This window comes from Sciurus vulgaris (genome assembly GCF_902686455.1).
Source record: "Sciurus vulgaris genome assembly, chromosome: 6".
In the NCBI taxonomy this organism is placed as follows: domain Eukaryota; kingdom Metazoa; phylum Chordata; class Mammalia; order Rodentia; family Sciuridae; genus Sciurus; species Sciurus vulgaris.
This window is the reverse complement of record NC_136466.1, coordinates 71,125,638-71,148,524: the sequence shown is the minus strand read 5'-3', so window position 1 is coordinate 71,148,524 and position 22,887 is coordinate 71,125,638. Positions and strand designations below refer to the sequence as shown.

Below are 22,887 nucleotides of genomic sequence, written 5' to 3'. Positions count from 1 at the left end.
GGGCAATTAAACTGATTGAATGATAAAGAGGGATAGAGGGAACTGTGGTTTGAGGCCAAACTGCAAATCATATGTAGTATGTAAAGGATAAAGACACACTTTCTTTTATTAAGCCAGAAAAAATTGGAGTTAGTCATTGCCATTTAAAACTACAATTGTGCAACTCATTAAAGAATTTATGGAGTTTGAAAAAGCAATTATCTCACAGCACTTCAATGACAGATTAAGCCATAAGATTATTAATGGAACTAAGCATCTTTTGGTAATACCAGCAGCCTTTTAAATTTGGCCTGAAAGCATTCATGTATACCTTCACACAAATTAATTGGTATAATTATCAAATACAAAGTTTTAGATTAGTACATTATGGATCAAAGAACAAATAATTCCTTCAGTATTGTAATGATTATTGTAAAGATTAAGTGTTTCTGGGTTGGTTGAAGGCATTAACTTGTAAGTGAATCTTAAATATTAATCACTATGAAACCAAATCCTAAACCAAATGTATTGTATTACTTCATCTCTTATTTTTCATAAGATGAATCAGTTACTTTATTTTCCTGCTTTTCCATCTGCTCTTTCCTATGATTCATTTGTTATGAATTGACTTAGTATTAATAAGGGCATAGAATAATATAGATTTATGGAAGTTTGTTCTTTAGTGCTTATTTCACAATGTTTACAATTTAAATTAGACATGTATTGATTTAAAAGTTGTATATCCATAAAAGGTGATATTATGAAAACTGAGGTCTTATTAGCAGATTATAACCATTGTTATGCAATAGGATTAATTTTGGTTAATCTTTATTGTCTATTAAGGGTATTGGTTTATTTCCTATCTGAAAAACTAGGCCAGGGTGATCGTGCTGCACATATTGGGAATAACAGTATTATTATCATCTTCCTGTGGAGTCTCCAATTTTCAAATACCCCAAATGGGAACAAAATATCATGGATTTCAGTAAAATTTTGATAATACATAAATTTTAAATTTGGGATTACTTGACTTCAATAATTAGCTTTGGTTTCATGATTATGATTTTGAGAATGGTAATTTATTTTCAAGATATCTTGGTGTGCTGATACCAATGCAAGTTAATTTTTAGGCAAATATTATTTTTACACTTCCCGAAATAAAAGGGAAAAAAACTTGAGAAGAATTTATTTTTGTATGTTCCATCTTTTAAAAAATTATCCTGGGGCTGGGGAGATAGCTCAGTCGGTAGAGTGCTTGCCTTGCAAGCACAAGGCCCTGGGTTCGATCCCCAGCACCCCCCCCAAAAAAATTATCCTTTTGAACATTAGAACTGCAATTCTATATTCTAATATAAAAATAAATATTAGAAAAGTGAAGTATCATTTGAGGTACCTCTGAGATTGCTAGTCAGTAAAATATACAAATAGGTGAGAATGAGAAATAGTTGTTTACTTTAGTAGTCACTATCAATATTTCTGTTCTCTTCCTTTTTTTAATTTGTTGTTTTTAAATATATATGACAGTAGTGTGTATTTTGTCATATTATACATACAATTTTGATCCGATTCTTGTGTTTGCTGTTCTCCTCCTTCTGAGAACACTGGAGGATTTCACTTCTCTGTTGCCTCATGGTTGTATGATTTTCTTTGGTCAATGAAATGCAAGTGCATATCGCTTTCAAAGAGAGTTATGTAATGGCCAGTGCAAGACTCTCTTCTATTTTTTCCTGTTACAGCAATTACAGAAGCACAGTTGACATTGATATTGAGATGCCATAAGAAAACTGGGAGGCTAAGCCAACATGTGGAAAAAAGCTGTCATGGAGTCTTCTATAACTACAGAGAATTTTTCAGGAGCAAGAAATAAAATTTTAGAGTTTATTTAAGAATGAAAATGAAATAGTGAATTCACAACCATATATTTTGGTGTTCCACTGCCATTGAATTAGTGTGAAAATAATACATTTTAAGGAGAAAGTATTAACAACATTACAATGTTCAATGATAGAAGAACATTATTATTGACATTTTAACCAATGCGACTGACCATTAAGCAGTTTGGATAATGGATTTTATGGGAAAAGTTTTCATTATGATTTATTTTTCTTATATATAAAATTTATTAGAAGAAAAATAGCAAATTGAAATTCAAAATGGTATAGTTATGCTTTTTTTCTTGCTCATTATTCATTCCCTATTGTTTTTTTCTTCTGGTTCTTTGTAGTACTTTTGTGAAAGATTGGTTTGAAATTTTGCAAGAGTGAATGCTCGAACTCATAAATATGATGGAAGTTAGTTTTCTTTGGTAAATGCAAAGAATACAGTTTTACTAGTGTATACTATATTAGTTTCCTTGGGTTGCTGTAACAAAAATGGTGACTTGAAACTACAGGAATTTATTTTCACAGTTCTAAAGGTTGGACGTCCAAAATCAAGGTTTTGTCTGTGCCATGAAGACTCAAGCAGAAAAGTCTTCCTTGCCTCTTCCAGATTCTGACAGCTCTTGGCATTCCTTGACTTAATCTTTATCTTTAATAAAAGATAGTCTCAAATAATTAATATTAAAAAGAGATGTTTTGCATAAAATCCAAATGTAACAGAAAAAGGAATATTCCTAAATTAATAATTCAAATGAGAACAAATGTTATTAATATCCATCTTTCAACAATTCAAAATAGAAATTAAATCACAAAAAGAACAGTATAAATTTGACTAAAATACCTTTTGATTCATGTGTGCTTCCTTTAAAGAAACAGTTTAAAATGGCAGTATGTCCAAAAGAATTGAAAGCAGTCTTCAAGAGATTTTTGCACACCTGTGTTTGCCACAGAACAATGCACAATAGTCAAGAGGTGTAAGCAATTTAAATGTTCAAGGATGGTTGAATGACTATACAAAATGTAGTTCATATGCACAATGGAATATTATTTAGTCTTAAAAGGCTACAACATGGATAAACATCCAGGACATTATGCTAAGTCAAATAAGTCAGTCACAAAAAAAGCAAATATTGTTTGATTTTATTTATAGGAAGTATCTAATATAGTCAAATTTATAGAAACAGAGTAGAATGGTGGTTACTATGGGTGGGGCAGTGGAAAATGGGAGTTGTTTAATTGGACACAGTCTGTTTTACAAGACGAAAAATTCACAAAAATGTGAAAATATATTTAACTACTGAGCTACACACTTAAACATGGTTAGCATGGTAAAAGTTGAAACTATGTTTTAGCCACATGATGTCGCTGTCTACCACAGAGTATTCTCTAAGAAGAAAAGTACCCAGAGCCCCTTTGTTACTCCAGATAAACGGAACAATAACAGAAGCAGCAGGATTTGAATTAGAATACTTAAAAAATTTGCAGAACATGATCCTTTAATTTGACAAACTCACTGAGGATTAGTAATGGTGTCCTCTCTGAGAAGGGGTCAAAAGGTCTGGCAGTGTTTGCTGCTCTCCCTTCTGCTCCTGGCAGCCTGGGAGGCGGGGAGCGGCCAGCTCCACTACTCCGTATCCGAGGAGGCAAAACACGGCACCTTCGTGGGCCGCATCGCCCAGGACCTGGGGCTGGAGCTGGCAGAATTGGTGCCTCGTCTGTTTCGGGTGGCTTCCAAGGACCGCGGGGATCTTCTGGAGGTAAATCTGCAGAATGGCGTTCTGTTTGTGAATTCTCGGATCGACCGGGAGGAGCTGTGCGGGAAGAGCGAGGAGTGTAGCATCCACCTGGAGGTGATCGTGGACAGACCGCTGCAGGTTTTCCATGTGGAGGTGGAGGTGAAGGACATTAACGACAACTCTCCGGTATTTCCAATAACAGTAAAGACTATCCGTTTTCATGAGTCTAGGCTGCTTGACTCAAGGTTTCTTTTAGAGGGAGCATCTGATGCAGACATTGGAGTAAATGCTCTTATCTCCTACAAACTCAGCTATAGTGAGTTTTTCTTTCTAGACATCCAGACGAATGATGAATTAAGTCAATCGTTGTTTCTTGTGTTGGGGAAATCTCTGGACAGAGAGGAAACTGCTGAGGTTAATTTGACACTGGAAGCTAGGGATGGGGGGAAACCTGAACTCACCGGCACTGTTCAAATACTTATTGAGGTATTAGATGTGAATGACAACGAACCTACTTTTGCTCAATCAGTTTACAAAGTGCAACTGTTAGAGAACACTACAAATGGAACTTTGGTGGTTAAATTAAATGCTTCTGATGCCGATGAAGGATCAAATGGCGAGATTGTGTATTCACTCAGTAGTGATATGTCCTCCACTATACAGACAAAGTTCAAAATAGATACCAGCTCAGGGGAAGTCCGAACTAAGGGACAATTAGATTATGAAGAAACGAAATTCTACGATATTCACGTCATTGCATCTGACAAAGGCACCCCGTCAATGTCAGGACACTGTAAAATTTCAGTAAAACTTGTGGATATCAATGATAACACACCAGAAGTCTCAATAACATCACTCTCGCTTCCTATCCAAGAAAATGCTCCACTGGGCACCGTCATCGCCCTCATCACAGTGTCAGACCGGGATTCTGGTTCCAATGGGCAGGTGACCTGCGCCCTAATGGCCCATGGTCCCTTTAAGCTGGTGTCTACCTTCAAGAATTACTATTCATTGGTGCTGGACAGCGCCCTGGACCGCGAGACCATATCTGACTATAAGTTGGTGGTGACTGCTAGGGATGGGGGCTCACCTTCTCTGTGGACCACCGCCAGCGTGTCCGTGGAGGTGGCCGATGTGAACGACAATGCACCAGTGTTCCTGCAGCCCGAGTACACGGTGTTTGTGAAGGAGAACAACCCACCGGGGTGCCACATCTTCACGGTGTCCGCGCATGACGCAGACGCGCAGGAGAACGCGCTGGTGTCCTACACTCTGGTGGAGCGGCGTGTGGGTGAGCATGCGCTGTCGAGCTACGTGTCGGTGCACGCGGAGAGCGGCAAGGTGTATGCGCTGCAGCCTCTGGACCACGAAGAGCTTGAGATGCTGCAGTTCCAGGTGAGCGCACGCGACGCTGGTGTGCCACCACTGGGCAGTAACGTGACGCTGCAGGTGTTCGTGCTGGATGAGAATGACAATGCTCCCATGCTGCTGGTACCTGGGGTCGGTGGCGCAGGGGGAGTGGCGAGTGAGCTGGTGCCATGGTCTGTGGGCGCAGGCCACATTGTGGCTAAGGTACGCGCGGTGGATGCGGACTCTGGCTACAATGCGTGGTTGACCTATGAGCTGCAACTGTCGGTGGGCGGATCCCGCAGTCCGTTCCGCGTGGGACTGTACACAGGTGAGATCAGCACGACGCGCTCTCTGGACGAGTCAGACGCGCCACGCCAGCGACTGGTGGTGCTGGTTAAAGACCACGGTGAGCCGTCACTGACCGCCACTGCCACAGTGCTGTTGTCTCTGGTGGAGAGTGGTCAAACGCCAAAGGCCTCGTCAAGGGCGTTGGCAGGTGCTTCAGGCTCAGAGATAGCGCTGGTGGACGTCAACGTGTACTTGATCATAGCCATCTGCGCGGTGTCTAGCCTGTTGGTGCTCACTCTGCTACTGTACACGGCATTTCGGTGCTCCGCAGAGCCCACTGAGGGCGCGTGTGGTCCTGGAAAACCCATGCTGGTTTGCTCCAGCGCTGTGGGGAGTTGGTCTTACTCCCAGCAGAGGCGACAGAGGGTGTGCTCTGGCGAAGGTCCGCCCAAGACCGACCTCATGGCCTTCAGTCCCAGTCTACCTCAAGGTCCAGACTCCGTAGAAGAAGGACAACAACCTTCAGAATCGAAATACTTCGGAAAGGTGGGGTTTTAAGTTTTTTTGCCAATTCTAGAATTTTCCGTATTTTATTCTTTAGGATCTGTATCAAATATTTAGATTCATAGATCTGCCTTTATTTTGAATCATTGTCCTACCATCCAACATTGGGTATATATTAGAAATCAATAAAGAACAATTTTCCTAAATTAGAATAGAACAATTTTCTTAAATGTTGTTCTTATTTTAATACTTTGACTTTTCCCTAATTAAATCTCTCCATGAGTAATAGGACCTTGAAGGATGAAAACATGCTTAAGCAAAAATTGATAATTTAATGTTACCTGTAAATATTTGAATATCTTAAAATTTTAAAATCACAATTGGAAAAATTTAAGGATATGATTACATAATTCATATTTCCAGTTTATACCATCTATCCATTCTATCAAAACATGTTTGGAATAAGGGTATATTTGTTCTGGACATTTCATATATTGTTCTTTGGACCAATTATGCATTTGTTTTAATCTGTTCATGCAACAGTTAGTGAGTTGCTTTTTCTTACCTTGTATTGGAAAGCATCCTGAATCTTCAATGCCAGGACCTCTAAAAGTATCTATCAAAGACCATTGCAATATATGCTAGTACTTAGGAATACTTGCTAATCTTGGATTTGTCTTTTATATGTAAAATAACCTATTATTTGGGATAAGAATTTTACACTGGCAAAATCTTTGAGTTTTCAGGCAAAATAAAGAATTCACTAAGAAAAGATCCTCTTAATTCTTAACACTGTAAAATCATATGGGGTTGACCAGGTAGTGAGACTTTTTCTTTCTACAACTGGAGAGTCATTAACACAATCTTTGTGTTAGTGATTGATTAAATCATTCTTCCAGTACCATTATCATTAGGCTACTTCATGCAGGCCTCTCACAGTGCAGACTGTCAAGCTTCTGCTGGCACCTCACTGTACCAGGGATTACATCACTGTGAGCTCACTCAGTTTCACCAGGTAATGTCCATATTCCTAATGAAATTGAAGTTTCCCCAGAAGGTAGGGCCTGATATTGGATGATTACATTTTCATTAGAAACTCCTATAATGGACAATTTAAAAACTGATCTTGACCAGTAAATGTGATAATTGAAAAGAACTTAAAAATTTTTTTTTAAACCAAAAGGGTTAAATCACTGTCTAAAACTGCCTCCTATTATTTGGTTATCAGTTATTTGCTCTTTTTCCAGATAATATATGCATATTGATTAATCATATCATTAACTTTCACTAAGTGATCTTAGCCTCAGCCATTTCACGGCTAGTCCAGAATTTTTATCTGGAATCTGCTTTTGAAGGAGTTGGGGAGTTTGGTGGGTAAGTCTTGACCTATATTCAAGCACAGTCTATGCCTACAGGAAACTTAGCTACTCAGAGTTGATAAGCTTCTCATGTGAAGTATATATTTCCTGAAAATAAAGAAAAGTTTGAGGCTTTACAGAGAAAAACAAATGGTTTGTATGAAATGAGGAAAAAGCTCTTTCCTGGGAGTTGTCATCCTATCTAGAGGATGGCGTGCAGAGTGTATGAATGGTTAGGTGGAATCTGTTCTCCTGGAAGTCTGGCCACAGTTTCTGCTGAAGGTAAATTATAACCTTTTAAAATTACATTCAGATGTGCCTAGATCTCCAAGATTTACAATCTATTGTTCAATAAATCCTTATTGGTTTCTTATTATCATTTACATTTTCCTTGGTTAAGTTGCTGAAGGAGATATCTAATAGAAACTATCCCCTGATATCTTATGCACACATTGGTAGAATCTTCTAAACTCATTGTTCCTTTAAAATTATCTTATTTCTCAATAATCAGTACTGGAGTCTACTCTGCTATAAATTTCTGTGTGGCATTCCTCTTTTCAATTAGTATAACCCTTAAAAGTAATGCAAGGTATAATATTATAATAAGTAATATTACAATAAGTTTCCAAAAGTTTCTTATTAATATGAAGTTATAGCTGGCATTGTGATGTCTATACTTATTTCCCAAATCCATGCCATTCACAAATAGTTCTTTAAAGTTTACTTTCTTCTTCATGAACTAGAAAAATATAATCAATTAGAAATTATGAAAATTTGGTTAATAAATATCTTAATATAATGTTTTATTTATCTTGCTTAAGAAAGTTAATTTAAAGTCTTAATTTATTCACCAAAATTGATGATTTATTCTATTCTAAATATAAGTGATAATTAGAGTAAATTGTGTCATGGCTTCGATTTAGTGAAACACAAGAAACAAAAACTTGAATGAAAACTGTTCCCCAAATTCTTTTTTTTGTGTGTGTGGTGCTGGGGATTGAACCCAGGGTCTTGTGCATCCTAGGCAAGAGCTCTATCAACTGAGGTATATCCCCAGCCTTAATCAAATATTGGATTGCATTTAAAAATGGTCTGGCTATATGCAAGAATTTGAAATACTCTTATTCTTCCTAATCTCTGAAATAGACCTTTCCCAATGAATTTTCTTATTTACCTTACAAATGCTCAGGGAATTCATGTCTCTCACTGAATTCAGGGAGATCTTTAGAATATTTCATCACCTACTATTACCTGTAATCACTAGTGACTCATGTTTCAAGATGACTTCTCTCTTTCCTCATTGGTAAAATTACTAATTCTTTCAAATAGCAACTTTGAAAGCAAGGGAAATCCAAAAACTCATCCAACACCACTGTGGATTTTTTCTGGCATGGAAATCTAAAAATTCATCCAGAGTGCAATTTTTTTTCTGGCACTGGGGATTGAACCCAGATGTGCTTGACCACTGAGCTATATTTCCAGCCCTTTTTATTTTTATTTTGAGATGATTTCCTAAAGTTGCTGAGGGTGACCTCAAATTTACAATCCTCCTGCCTCAGATTCCCAAGTTGCTGGGATTACATGAGTGTGCCACTATTCCCAACCAGAGTGGAGAGATTTAAAAAACAAAATCATCTCATTTTATGAACACTTTAGTATATACAGGTAAACTGAAAAACAAATGGTGTGAAAAATTTGAAAACTAATTTGTTCTTACTTGTGATATGTGTAACAAATATCCAAATTACACAGTGTTGTCCTGTAACAGGAAAAAAATTTACAAAAGAACTTTACTGGAAAAGACTGATTTCTTACATTTTTATTTAAATAATAGGAAAGAGTGTTAACAAGTATATAATTCTTGAATAAGGGACATAAGAGTGATTTACAGATATTCTAGAAATTAATAAACACAAATGAATCTATTTTGAACATTGTCATTTGCCATAATTATATAAAAGTCTGTTTATATATGTATATATATATATATTTATGTATGCATACATTTTTACAAATACTTCAGTTTTTCCATTTTGATGGTCACAAATCTCAAAAATTCTGCTTTTTCCATAAAAGGTAGGCTGGGAGGCCAAGTGATTAAAGGTATGTCATCTTAAATCAGATTGACATCCCACCCAAACACTACTAAAGTTGTTCTTAAGTTACTTAACTTCTATGTATTTGTAAAAAGTGAATTATATTAATATATTTCTGACAAGAATACAAATAATAATAAATGTTGGTGAGGTGGGGGAATGGTACACTCATACATTGTTGGTAGGACTGAAAACTGGTGCAAACACCAGTTTGGAAAGCAATATGGGGATGTCTCAAAAAACTAGGAATTGAACCATTATATTGCTCAACTACCCCATTCCTTGATTTATATTCAGAAGAATTAAAATCAGCATACTATAGTGATATAGACAAATTATAGTAGTGCAACTCACAATAGCCAAGATATGGAACCAGTTCAGGTGGCTGTCAGTATAGAATGGATTAATAAAATGTGGTATATATACACAACGGAGTCTTATTCAGGCACAAAGAAGAATGAAATTAGGCATTAGCCAGTAAATGGATGGAACTGGAGAACATCATGCTAAGTGAAATAAGCCAAACTCAGAAAATTGGGGTTGAATGTTCTCTCTCAAATGCAGAAGCTAGAGCAAAGTAAGGGGAAAAAAAGGAGTGGGGGTGTTTGAATATCATAAGGACTGAGGGTAGGTAAGTGGAGTAGAAGAAGGAGACTGAGGGGGAGGGAAAACTGGTGGGAAAGGGGAGGAAATGAATAAATTTTACAAAAATCACACTATGTGCATGTATATATATACCACAGTGAAGCCACTTTAATGTGTACCTGTAAATACAATTCAAAAATACATAAATTAGTGGAAGGTAGACAAGTAGAGTAAAGAAATGGGAATAGGGAAAGGGAGGGGGGAGAGAAAGGGGGAGAACTGGGGTCTGAAATGGAGCAAATTAAATTCCATGCATATATGATTATGTCAAATTGCACTTAATTACTATACAACTATAATGTACTAATAAAAGGAAAAAAGTCCTACTCATACCTAAAAAAATGTCTTTTTGAGAGAATTTTTGTGAGAATTTAATGTAATGATTCCATTGGGACAGATAGGACAGTGCCTGTCGTGGGAAAATTTTTCAATAGATGTTCATTGTTATAACAAAAAACTATCAATAGTTTACTGTATGTTATGAATTGGGATAATTGAAAGTGATGTTAGTACAAACTTTCTAAGGACATTGTTTAATAAAAATAAAGGATTGAGTACTCAAAGTATATTTAAACCGAAAAATAAAAATTTTGGGCAAGTTCATTGGACAGGAAAGGTAAAGATGATAAATATATTTTAACACTTACGCATTTAGCCACATGATGTCGCTGTCTACCACAAGGTCTTTCTCCACAAAAGAAATGCAGCCTGTATTACGTATTCACATGATGCTTTTCTTCATCATCTCTGAAGTATGGTAACGGTGGGAATTTAAGAAATGAAGACTAAAGGAGTCAGATTATTGTTTTTTTAAATTTTTGAATCGATGTAAGAGCGACCCAATATTTAGGAGAAGCTGGCAATGGTGTTTTCCTGGCGAAAAGATCCTGGAGCTCAGCGTCTGCTGCTCTGGCTTTTACTCCTGGCAGCTTGGGAGACAGGGAGCGGCCAGATCCACTACTCGGTCCCCGAGGAGTCAAAACACGGCACCTTTGTAGGTCGAATCGCTCAGGATCTGGGACTGGAGTTGGCGGAGCTGGTGCCTCGTTTGTTCCGGGTGGAGTCCAAGGACCGCGGGGATCTTCTGGAGGTAAATCTGCAGAATGGCATTTTGTTTGTGAATTCTCGGATCGACCGGGAGGAGCTGTGCGGGCAGAGCGTGGAGTGTAGCATCCACCTGGAGGTGATCGTGGACAGACCGCTGCAGGTTTTCCATGTGGAGGTGGAGGTGAAGGACATTAACGACAACCCACCTATATTTCCAATGGCAGTAAAAAATCTGTTTATTTATGAATCCAGACAGCTTGGCTCTCGGTTTTCGCTAGAGGGCGCATCTGATGCAGATATCGGAACAAATTCATTGTTGACTTATAGTCTTGACTCCAGTGAATATTTTGCTTTGGACGTTAAAAGAAATGATGAGGAAACGAAATCCCTTGGACTTGTATTGAAAAAACTCTTAAATAGAGAGGACACTCCTAAGCATCATTTATTAATATCCGCAGTTGATGCCGGGAAACCAGAACTCACTGGCACAATTCAAGTGAAGATCACTGTCCTGGATGTAAATGACAATGCCCCAGCATTTGAGAGATCTGTCTACAAAGTCAGATTATTTGAAAATGCACCAAATGGTACCTTAGTGGTGATCGTTAACGCCTCTGATTTGGATGAAGGAGTAAATAAAGATATTGTATATTCTTTCAATACAGACACATCTGCAGACATTCTGTCAAAATTTCACTTAGATCAGGTCAATGGATACATCAGTATAAAAGGTAAAATAGATTATGAAGAAACTAAGTCGTATGAAATCCAGATAGAGGCTATGGACAAAGGAAATCCCCCTATGACAGATCACTGCACTGTTCTAGTGGAAATTGTGGACACCAATGATAATGTCCCTGAGTTGGTTATCAAATTATTATCATTACCTGTTTTAGAAGACTCTCCACTTGGCACGGCCATAGCCCTGATCAGTGTGTCAGATCGTGACTCAGGTGCCAACGGGCAGGTGACTTGCTCCCTCACACCCCATGTCCCCTTCAAGCTAGTGTCCACTTTCAAGAATTACTATTCGTTGGTGCTGGACAGCGCCCTGGACCGCGAGACCATATCTGACTATAAGCTGGTGGTGACCGCCAGGGACGGGGGCTCACCTTCTCTGTGGACCACTGCTAGCGTGTCCGTGGAAGTGGCCGACGTGAACGACAACGCACCAGTGTTCGCACAGCCCGAGTACACCGTGTTCGTGAAGGAGAACAACCCGCCAGGCTGCCACATTTTCACGGTGTCCGCACAGGACGCAGACGCACAGGAGAACGCGCTGGTGTCTTACTCTCTGGTGGAGCGGCGTGTGGGCGAGCGTGCGCTGTCGAGCTACGTGTCAGTGCACGCGGAGAGCGGCAAGGTGTATGCGCTGCAGCCTCTGGACCACGAAGAGCTGGAACTGCTGCAGTTCCAGGTGACCGCGCGTGACGCTGGAGTGCCGCCACTGGGCAGTAACGTGACGCTGCAGGTGTTCGTGCTGGATGAGAATGATAATGCTCCAGTACTGCTGGCTCCTCCGGTTGGTGGCGCTGCGGACACAGTGAGGGAGCTGATGTCTCGGTCACTAGGTGCGGGCCATGTTGTGGCTAAGGTACGCGCGGTGGATGCGGACTCTGGTTACAACGCGTGGCTGTCCTATGAGTTGCAACTGGTGGCGGGTGGCCCACGCAGCCCATTCCGTGTGGGACTGTACACTGGCGAAATCAGCACCACCCGCGCTTTGGATGAGTCGGATGCACCACACCATAATCTTCTGGTGCTGGTCAAAGACCACGGCGAGCCAGCACTGACTGCCACAACCACAGTGTTGTTGTCTCTGGTGGAGAGTGGTCAGGCGCCCAAGGCCTCTTCGACTGCTTTGGCTGGCGTCACTGGTCGAGCGGCGGCGCTGGTGGATGTCAACGTGTACCTAATCATTGCCATCTGTGCGGTGTCCAGCCTGTTGGTGCTCACGCTGTTGCTGTACACAGCTTTTCGCTGCTCTGCAGCACCCACTGAGAGCGCCTGTAGTCCTGGGAAGCCCATGCTGGTGTGCTCCAGTGCGGTGGGAAGCTGGTCTTACTCGCAGCAGAGGAAACAGAGGGTGTGCTCTGGAGAGGGGCCACTCAAGACAGACCTAATGGCTTTTAGCCCCAGTCTTCCACCATGTCCAGTTAACCAGGATAGAGAGGAGCAACTGGGTGTGGACATTGATCTCTCTGCCAAAGTGAGTAATTTATTATTCTTTCCAAAATGTCCTCTTTTAAAAAAATCCCTGTTTCCACTCCCTTGAAAACATGTTTCTTGTAATTAGCATTTTTCCATTGCTGATTTTGTGATTAAAATGAGCAGATTTCTTGTGACTAAATTTTGAGTAAATCAGCAATAAGCAGTGACACCTACATTTGTAATGTTTTGTTTTGTTGATAAGTGCAATAGCATGATTATTTTATTGCTAAGTGGGTAAAAATCAAAATATATGTGTCTTGGACAAATTTCATCATTTAGAGATTTCCCTCCAACTTATGGACAACTGTTTCCTGCAGAATACAACAGTATCTTTTACCTCTTTTTCCAAAGAGTTGAATGCCACATTTCCCACTCCTTTTTATTTTTATTTTTCACACGGTCTCAGTGCATTTTCCAGGCTGACCTGGAACTTTCAGCTGTCCTGTCTCAGTTTCCCAAGTCTTTAGGATTACAGGCATAAGTATGGCACTGTGCCTGATTCATCTTCATTTTCTCAGTACTTTTATTAGCAATAAGGAAAATATCAATATGAAGTGAAATTTTAATACTCCTGTAGCATTTTAAATGTCATTTTTAAGAGAATTTTTTATTTGGGCATGGTGATGCATGCCTGTAATCCCAGTGACTCCAGAAGTTGAGGCAGGAGTATCACAAGTTCAAAGCCAGCCTCAGCAACCTAGTGAGACTCTGTCTCAAAATAAAAAAAAAAAAATTAAAGAGGCTGGGATTGTAGTTCAGTGGTAGAGTCCCCCTGTATTCAATTACTAATAAATAAAAACCAATAATTGCTCAATCACATTGTAGAGAGTCCAAAATGTAAAATAAGTATGTTCCTTATTCTTCACTTTTCCCACTTCCATTTTATTTTCTGGCACTATCCTTTGCTGTTACTTGTCCATTAAGTATTAATCCTGCCTAAATTCAATATTGATTATATTAGTTCTAGTATCATCCTGTTGTAAACAATAGGTTCATCCAAAGTTCTTGTCTTGCTGGATATGAGACTTCACTCTTCAAATTCAGCTCTTGAAATTCTTGACTAACAAGACTCTTGACAACTACATTTTGAAGATTTTTGAGTTTTTTCTTCTTAGGGATGTATTGATGCTATACTGAGTGAATAGTGAATAAGTATTTATTTCAAATAGCTATTTCTCTTCTGTTGCATTCCTCATCTATACATTTAAATATTTTTAAAATAAAATGACTAAGAATTGAATTATTTTCAGTTTCTCCCAGTGTGCTTGATCTATGATCATTTTGTAAAAATCAAAAGTTGAGTCCCCAGACCCAGAAAGTACTCTGATTTCTGTTTTGATTCCAAAATTTGTATTTTGTCAGTGTGGGTCTTCATAGAGAAGGAGTACCAAAAACAATTTTCACTAGATTGTATCTTTTGTATTGACAAACATTGAGGAAACAAATTCAAGTATTTAAGCGGTAAAAATGTTTGACAAAGGCTACTACCACTATCTCCTTCTATATTGCTTATTTAGGAAAATGTATCATAATGTAGTGGAAAGATTCAATTGCTCAAGATCCAGGATGATTCAGAGATAATGACTACCAAAAATTGGCATGAAAATGAAGTTGAAACCTAGGTTTTCCAAATGGAAATTGAAATATAAATTTGTGCAGTTTCTTAGGGAAAATATTTTTGTATTTTTTAGAAAGTTATAGAGGGTGCTAAGATATCATATTTCCAAATGTGACCACCTTATAGTAATGCATTTTATTAGGTAATTAAAACCAAACCATTTCTATTGTCATAAATATCCAGTGAATATTAAGTATGTACTTCTGTGATATTAAACTAGTAAGGTACAACAACTTCCTTTAAAATTATATTTCAAAAAAGACATGCATATCCAAATGCTTGCAAAAGAACAATTATGTAATAAATGTCTTAAGTGACTCAAGCTGGTTGCTGCAGTTTATAAAAGAAGGTAAAAACACCTGTCCAATTGATTTGATCATGGCATTTTCATGGGATAGGGAGATTTTAAATGTTATTAAGTGGGGAAATTGGTTTGCAAAGAGTTTAGAAATGATGGGTATTATTTAGGTAGGGCACAAAAGAAGAATGTTAAGAAAAAAATTATTTGAAAGAAGCCAATTTAAAAAAAAAAAAAAGAAGCCAATTATCCCACTTGACTAACATATATGAGCACAATAGAAGAGTAGAAGGTTAGTCATCTTAGACACTGGAGAGTAGGCAGGTATTTATAAACCATTAGAGTAAAAAATGAGAATATTACTTTTACTCATAGAAGGTAAATAAGTTACAGTCAATAATAATATTTGGAATATTTTCACACACAAACTATTTACTACTAGTTTCTACTTCCTCATTAAAGCCTCCATGCACATTTGGTCCTTAGGGGACTCAAGGAAAATATTCAATTAAATTATGATAGTCTTTGAATGCTTTTAAAAGATATTTGCAAATTTGCCTTTCAATGGCTTTGTCCTTGGAACCAGAGTTTCCCCAGGTCCTTTTCCCCTTGCTTCAACATCAGTAATGCATGTCTCAAGGGGGAGCAGGGTGTCACAATTAATAATAACCTCCAGAATTCCAAATAAGACAAGGAAACTATCATGAATTTTTCTTATCAACACTTCACAATTGTATATGTACAAAGTATGCATTAACTTCAGTTGTTTCTCTGTAAATACTTAATAAACACCTACACAGAAAAAGGATTTCCACTGTAGTAAAAGTTACTTCTGTGGTAAAACTAAGAATCACAATCAAATTTCATTGGTGTGAAATGTATACCTCAGTAGTAGAAAGTGTATTCCTGTTCTCCAAAAGTGGAAAGGTGTTCCCAGAAACTCCCAAATAAATAAGGTCTGGCAGTTATAGTAGTATGGATTTCCGAAATTGATACTTACGGTTTGAAACCACATGATGTCGCTCTTTACCGTGAAATATATCTGACAGGGAAAAGAATAAAGGGGGAAAAAAGATCTCTTCTATTCTTACTGGAAAGAAGCTGCATCCACAATCCTGAGTCTGAAAAATGGAGGATGCAGCTGCAGAGAACTGACCAAACAACTTTCTCCTGAATTTGAGACAAGATCCTTAATCATAACAAAGCCCTGTGCACTTGAGATGGAATTTTCCTGGGGAAGCGGACAGGAATCCCAGCGCCTGATGCTTTCCTTTCTGCTCCTGGCAATCTGGAAGGCAGGGAGCGGCCAACTCCACTACTCCATTCCTGAAGAGGCCAAACACGGCACCTTCGTGGGTCGCATCGCACAGGACCTGGGGCTGGAGTTGGTGGAGCTGGTGCCCCGCCTGTTCCGGGTGGCGTCCAAAAGTCGCGGGGACCTTCTGGAGGTAAATCTGCAGAATGGCATTTTGTTTGTGAATTCTCGGATCGACCGGGAGGAACTGTGCGGGCAGAGCGCGGAGTGTAGCATCCACCTGGAGGTGATCGTGGACAGACCGCTGCAGGTTTTCCATGTGGAGGTGGAGGTGAAGGACATTAATGATAACCCGCCAGTGTTCCAGGCGACACAAAAGAATTTGTTCATTGCAGAATCCAAGCCTCTTGATACTCGGCTACCACTAGAGGGCGCATCGGATGCAGATATCGGAGTCAACGCTCTGCTCACTTACACGCTGAGTCCCAATGAATATTTTACTCTGGAAAAACCAACTGCTGACCCGCGGGTTAAAGGTCTTGGGCTTCTCTTAAGAAAATCTTTAGACCGAGAAGAAACTCCGGAGATTTTTTTAGTACTCACTGTTACTGATGGGGGCAAACCCGAGCTGACAGGCACTGCGCAGTTACTCATCACAGTACTGGATGCTAATGACAATGCTCCAGTCTTTGACAGAACACTCTATACTGTGAAATTACCGGAAAATGTTCCAAATGGAACTTTGGTAATCAACGTTAATGCTTCAGATTTAGATGAAGGCTTGAATGGAGACATTATTTATTCGTTTTCTACTGATATTTCACCAAATGTGAAATCCAAGTTCCACATAGACCCAATTACAGGACAAATTATAGTAAAAGGGTATATTGATTTTGAAGAATGCAAGTCCTATGAAATTCTCGTAGAGGGCTTTGATAAAGGACAGCTTCCACTCTCTGGCCACTGTAGAGTTATTGTAGAAGTAGAAGATACCAATGATAATGTTCCAGATTTGGAATTCAAGTCCCTATCACTTCCAATCAGAGAGGATGCTCCACTGGGCACCGTTATCGCACTGATCAGCGTGTCAGATTATGATGCAGGTGCCAACGGGCAGGTGACTTGCTCCCTCACACCCCATGTCCCCTTCAAGCTAGTGTCCACTTTCAAGAATTACTATTCGCTGGTGCTGGACAGCGCCCTGGACCGCGAGACCATATCTGACTATAAGCTGGTGGTGACCGCCAGGGACGGGGGCTCACCTTCTCTGTGGACCACTGCTAGCGTGTCCGTGGAAGTGGCCGACGTGAACGACAACGCACCAGTGTTCGCACAGCCCGAGTACACCGTGTTCGTGAAGGAGAACAACCCGCCAGGCTGCCACATTTTCACGGTGTCCGCACAGGACGCAGACGCACAGGAGAACGCACTGGTGTCTTACTCTCTGGTGGAGCGGCGTGTGGGCGAGCGTGCGCTGTCCAGCTACGTGTCGGTGCACGCGGAGAGCGGCAAGGTGTATGCGCTGCAGCCTCTGGACCACGAAGAGCTGGAACTGCTGCAGTTCCAGGTGAGCGCGCGTGACGCTGGAGTGCCACTAATGGGCAGTAATGTGACTCTGCAAGTATTTGTGCTTGATGAGAACGACAACATGCCAACACTGCTGGCACCTGGAATGGGTGACACAGGGGGAGCTATGAGTGAACTAGTGCAGTGGTCTGTGGGTGCCGGCCACGTGGTAACGAAAGTGCGGGCGGTGGATGCTGACTCTGGCTACAATGCGTGGCTGTCTTATGAATTGCTCCAGGTAGCAGGCAACCCGCGCAACCCATTCCGTGTGGGTCTGTACACCGGCGAGATCAGCACGACCCGTGCCCTGGATGAAGCAGACGCGCCACGCCAGCGCCTGTTGGTGCTGGTGAAGGACCACGGCGAGCCGGCGCTGACTGCCACCGCCACAGTGCTGGTGTCTCTGGTAGAGAGCAGCCAGGCGCCAAAGGCTTCCTCCAGGGCGCTGGCGGGCGCCGCTGGCCCGAAGGCAGCGCTGGTGGATGTCAACGTGTACCTGATCATTGCCATCTGTGCGGTGTCCAGCCTGTTGGTGCTCACCCTGTTGCTGTACACGGCGTTTCGGTGTTCTGCGGCGCCCACGGAGGGCTCTTGTAGGCCTGGGAAGCCCATGCTGGTGTGCTCTAGTGCGGTGGGGAGCTGGTCTTACTCGCAGCAGAGGAGGAAGATGGTGTGTTCTGGGGAGGGCCCGCCTAAGACTGACCTTATGGCCTTCAGCCCCAGTTTACCTGACTCTAGGGACAGAGAGGATCAACTGCAAACCACTGGAGATTCCTTGGCAAAGGTTAGTTAATGATATTCTTTTGTTCAATCTGAGTAATCATACTCTCTTTTACTCTCATTTTACTTCTCATAATCAAATTTCTCTGGACTAATTTTCACTATTTCTGTTTATATGTTTCTTTTATCTTAAATCTTCTGAAGCCAAGGAAGGATGGTGGGTTTGTACATCTAGGCAAGTAAAGCGCCCGTGCCCAAGCGCCCATGTGCCTGCGTGCATGTGTGTGTGTGTGTTATAATATTGATTCAACTGATTCAATCTCTTTGGTTGTTATAGATTTATTCAGTTTTTCTATTTCTTCATAATTCAATCTTGACAGGTTATAGATTTCTAGTAATTCACCAATTATAATTTAATTTGTTAGCATATAATTGTTCATAGTAGTCTCTTTAATCCTTTTTATTTCTATGGTACCAGTCATAATGTCTGCCCTTTTATTTCTAATTTTATTTGTTTGAAACTCTTTTTTTCTTAGTCTAGTGAAGGGTTTGTCAATTCTGTTGATCTTTTTATAACGTCAACTCATTGTTTTGTTGTTTATTTTTCCCTATTCTAGAACTCATTTATTTCTGCTTTAATCATTATTCCTTCTTTCTTCTTTGGGCTTATTTTGTCCTTCTTTCTCTAATTCCTTAAGTGATAAAATTAGATTTTTATTAAAGATATTTCTCCTTTTTAATGTTGGCATTCATTATTATAGACTTCCCCTTTAGTACTACATTGCTGCATCCTCTAAATTGTATGCTGTTTTCTTTTTTATTTAACAAAATATATTTTCTAACCTCAATATTTATTTCTTCTTTGATCCGCTGGTTGTTCAAAAGTGTGCTGTTTAATGTCCATATAATTGTGGATTTTTTTTCAATTTTCCTTCCACTATTGATTTTATTCCATTGTGGTCAGGAAATAGTATGATTTCAGTCTTTTAACTTGGTAAGACTTGTTCAGTGATCTAACATATGATCTATCCTGGAGAACAGGGCATTGAAATATCTTATTCTTATTGTGTTGCTATTTCTTTCTTCATTTCTGTCAATGTTTACTTCATTTGGTTAGGTGCTGTGATTTTGGCAAATATATTGTAAAATTGTTGTATTATCCAGGTGAATTGCCTCTTTTTTGATTATGTTTTGTCCTTTTGATAACTTTCAACTTCAAGTTTATTTTGTCCAATATATCTACTGCTGCACCTACTCATTTGGTTATTTTTTGCATGAAATATCTTTTCACATCTTTCAAGTTTCAGGCTGTTTGAGTCCTTAAATCTCAAGTTAATCTCTTGTAGACAGCTTATATTTGGAACTTTTTACTCATTCACTATATGTCTTTTGATTTGGAAAGTTTAATCCACTTACATTTAAAGATATTATTGATAGGGAACAACTTACATTTGTCATTTTGTTAATTGTTTTCTGTCTTGAGGTATTCTGTCCTTTTGTTATCTTCTTTTGTGTTTTGTTGATTCTTTGTAACAACACATTTTGATCCCACTGTTATTTTCTTCTGTGTATCTTCTATATGTATTTCCTTTGCAGTTACTATAGGTTCATGTAAAACATAGTTATAATGATCTATTTTAAGTTGATAACCCCTTAACTTCAATTGCAAAACAAAACTCGACTCATGTCTTCCCTTCCCACCTTTGTTATTGATGTCACAAATTACCTCTTTTAAACTTAGGTATTGATAACATTCTGTATATTTGTATTTTTATGTTTGCATTTAATTTCTGTACCAAGTGTAAAGGTAATTTATGCACTGCCATTACAGTATTATGGTATCTGTATTTGTTTACATATTTACCTTTATTAATGTGCTATATACTTTAATATGCTTATATGTTACTGTTTAGTGTCCCTTCATTTAATCTCAAAGAACTTCCTTTTAGCATTTTTTGTAAGGTAGATCTAGTGGTGATGAATCTCAGCTTTTGTTTATCTGAAATGGCCTTCCTCTTTTCTTCATTTTTGAATTTTTGAAGGACAGTTTTGCTGAATATAAAGTTCTTGGCTGGCAATGTTTTCTTTCAGGAGTTTCAATATATCATCTCACTCTTTTTTGGCCTGCTAGGTTTCTACTAAAAAAATTTCTAATAGTTTTATGGGTGTTCCCTTGCATGTGATAAGTCATTTTTTCTCTTGCTGCTTTTAAAATCCTCTATTTGTTGTTGACTTTTGACATTTTAATTATAGGGTCCTGATGTCAGTTTATTTTGATTCATCCTATCTGAAGTCTGTTTGGGTTCTTGAACTTGTCCATTTGAAGAATGCTGATTTCCTTCTCCAATTTGAGAAATCTTCACCCATAATTTCTGTAAACAAGCATTCTGCCTGTTTTTCTCTCCCATCTCCTTTTGTGTGGCTAAAGTAATGCATATATTGGTCCCCTTGTTGATGTCCCATAAGTTCCTTAGGTTTTCTTCACTCTTTAAATTTTTTTTTCAAGAATTTGCTCTTCTGCTTGAGCAGTTTCAAATGACCCATCCAGGAGGTCACCCATTTTCTTTTATCACATCCTCTGTTGAATCCCTCTAGTGAATTTTCTCAATTATTGTATTTTTCAACTCTAAAATTCATTTCAGTTCAGATTTTTAAAATTCTATCTCTGTTGAAATTCTCTTCTGTTCATGTTTTATTTTCTTGAACTCAGCATCTTCACGACAGTTTGAATACTTTAACAGATAATTCATATATGTCCATTTATTTAGATTGTTTCTGGAGATTCTGAAAGTCTTTTGATTATGCCATATTTTCCTGTTCCCTTGTGTTAATATGACCTCATTTGGAACAAAAACAGTCATCTTTCTGATCTTCCTTTCCCAGTTTGTCTTGCTAGAGATTCTGTGGCTCTCTCAAACCTTTTCTGTGCATACATCTTCTCTGGATTTTTGTGCATAATTCCTAGTTAGGGGATTTACTGGTTTCTTTTTTCAGTAACTCATATTCTCTGTTCACTATGGTGTCTGTCTGCTTTACCATGGATGCTCTGGAGCAGCAGTATTTGTTCACCTCTTTTTTTGTTCTGAATAGTCCCCAGGCATCTAGAATTGTTGTGTTGCCAGTGTCTTGATTCAAATGAGACACTTGGGCTGCACGATGAAACGCCAGGACATTGGATACCTGCTCCACTTTCCTCATAAAGGAGAAGCTGCTAAACTGTCAACCTCTGTCTATTGAGTTTCAGGTCCTCTGGAATACCAGCACACCATTTAGTTTTTATTGTTTTCAGCTGCCCTCAGATATTTAGAATTTGCTGGAATCCCTTAGCATTATGAGACAGGTAGGACAGAAACCAGTTCCTTGGGCAGATGTGTCAGAGTCAGAATGTGGGATGTATGCTCTACTCTTTTTGTACTTTCCCCAGGAAGAAGAGAGAAGCTGGGTGTTTCCTCCTGATTTAGTGGCACCATGCTAGGGGAGGAATATGGTGAGAAGGTGCCATGAATTTTTTTTAACCAGCTTTGATATGGAAGTTTTATATTTGTCTAAAGTGCAGGAGTCTCTTACCTCATTTCTACATTTGTCAAAATGGGTACTGTTCTGTTTTTTTTTTTTTTTTTATTGTTGTTGTTGACTTGGTATGTCTGTTGGTGGAGGGTAGAGGGATTCCCAAACCATTATCTTGCTTATGCCAATACCTCTGTTATCCTTTAATTATATATGTAACATACATAAATATATAATATATATGTACATATATATGTAAACATATATAATTTTCCTAACTCAATTTCGTAGAGATTAAACCTTACATTCTAAAAAAACCTCACATTCTAGTCTTGTTAAATCCTAAATCAATACTTTTACCATGTCAAAACAATGCTAAAGACCTTGAATAATAATTCTATTCACCTATTCCCCACTTTCTTTAACTGGCATATCTTTTAGTTATACATATATGCACACAAAATACATTATTATCATTGTTTTGTACAGTTAACAAATTTATGTTTATGCTTCTTTCTGTGTTTATATTCTTTCTGAAAAAGTTTTTAATTATTTCTTTTAATGTGATCTTCTTGATTTTATTATCACTTTTCAGATATAGTTTTGCTGGGTATTTAATTATGGCTCAGAAATTATTTTTTCCAGCACTTAAGAGGTGGCATTCCATAATTGTACTTGTTTTCACTGCTGCTTCCTCCTCTTCTTCTTTTCTTCTTCCTCCTCCTTTTTCTTCCTCTTCTTTCATTACTTCTTCTCCTCCTTTTCTTTTGTAGTGGAAATTGAACCCAGAGACACTCTACCACTAAGCTATAGCCTCCATACTTTAAAA

General features: G+C 38.9%; 3 protein-coding genes across 3 annotated transcripts in view; all 3 read left to right on the top strand.

Annotated features, from left to right (window-relative positions):
• Positions 1-3,385: 3,385 nt before the first annotated feature.
• On the top strand, positions 3,386-5,791 carry LOC306664322 (protocadherin alpha-2-like; the record flags this gene model as incomplete). Its single annotated transcript, XM_079145155.1, has 1 exon — positions 3,386-5,791. The coding sequence occupies one exon, from the start codon at positions 3,386-3,388 to the stop codon at positions 5,789-5,791; it is 2,406 nt and encodes an 801-aa protein (XP_079001281.1).
• Positions 5,792-10,041: 4,250 nt separating this feature from the next.
• The window catches only part of LOC306664320 (uncharacterized protein), a 241,121-nt gene continuing 228,275 nt past the window's right edge, over positions 10,042-22,887 (top strand). Inside the window, exon 1 of the mRNA XM_079145153.1 lies at positions 10,042-13,092. Coding sequence (XP_079001279.1) covers positions 10,699-13,092 — 2,394 coding nt within the window. The 5' untranslated portion in view covers positions 10,042-10,698. The remainder of the gene's footprint in view (positions 13,093-22,887) is intronic.
• On the top strand, positions 16,117-18,624 carry LOC306663805 (protocadherin alpha-4; the record flags this gene model as incomplete). The annotated part of the gene is made up of 1 exon (XM_079144381.1): positions 16,117-18,624. The coding sequence occupies exon 1, from the start codon at positions 16,231-16,233 to the stop codon at positions 18,622-18,624; it is 2,394 nt and encodes a 797-aa protein (XP_079000507.1). The 5' UTR covers positions 16,117-16,230.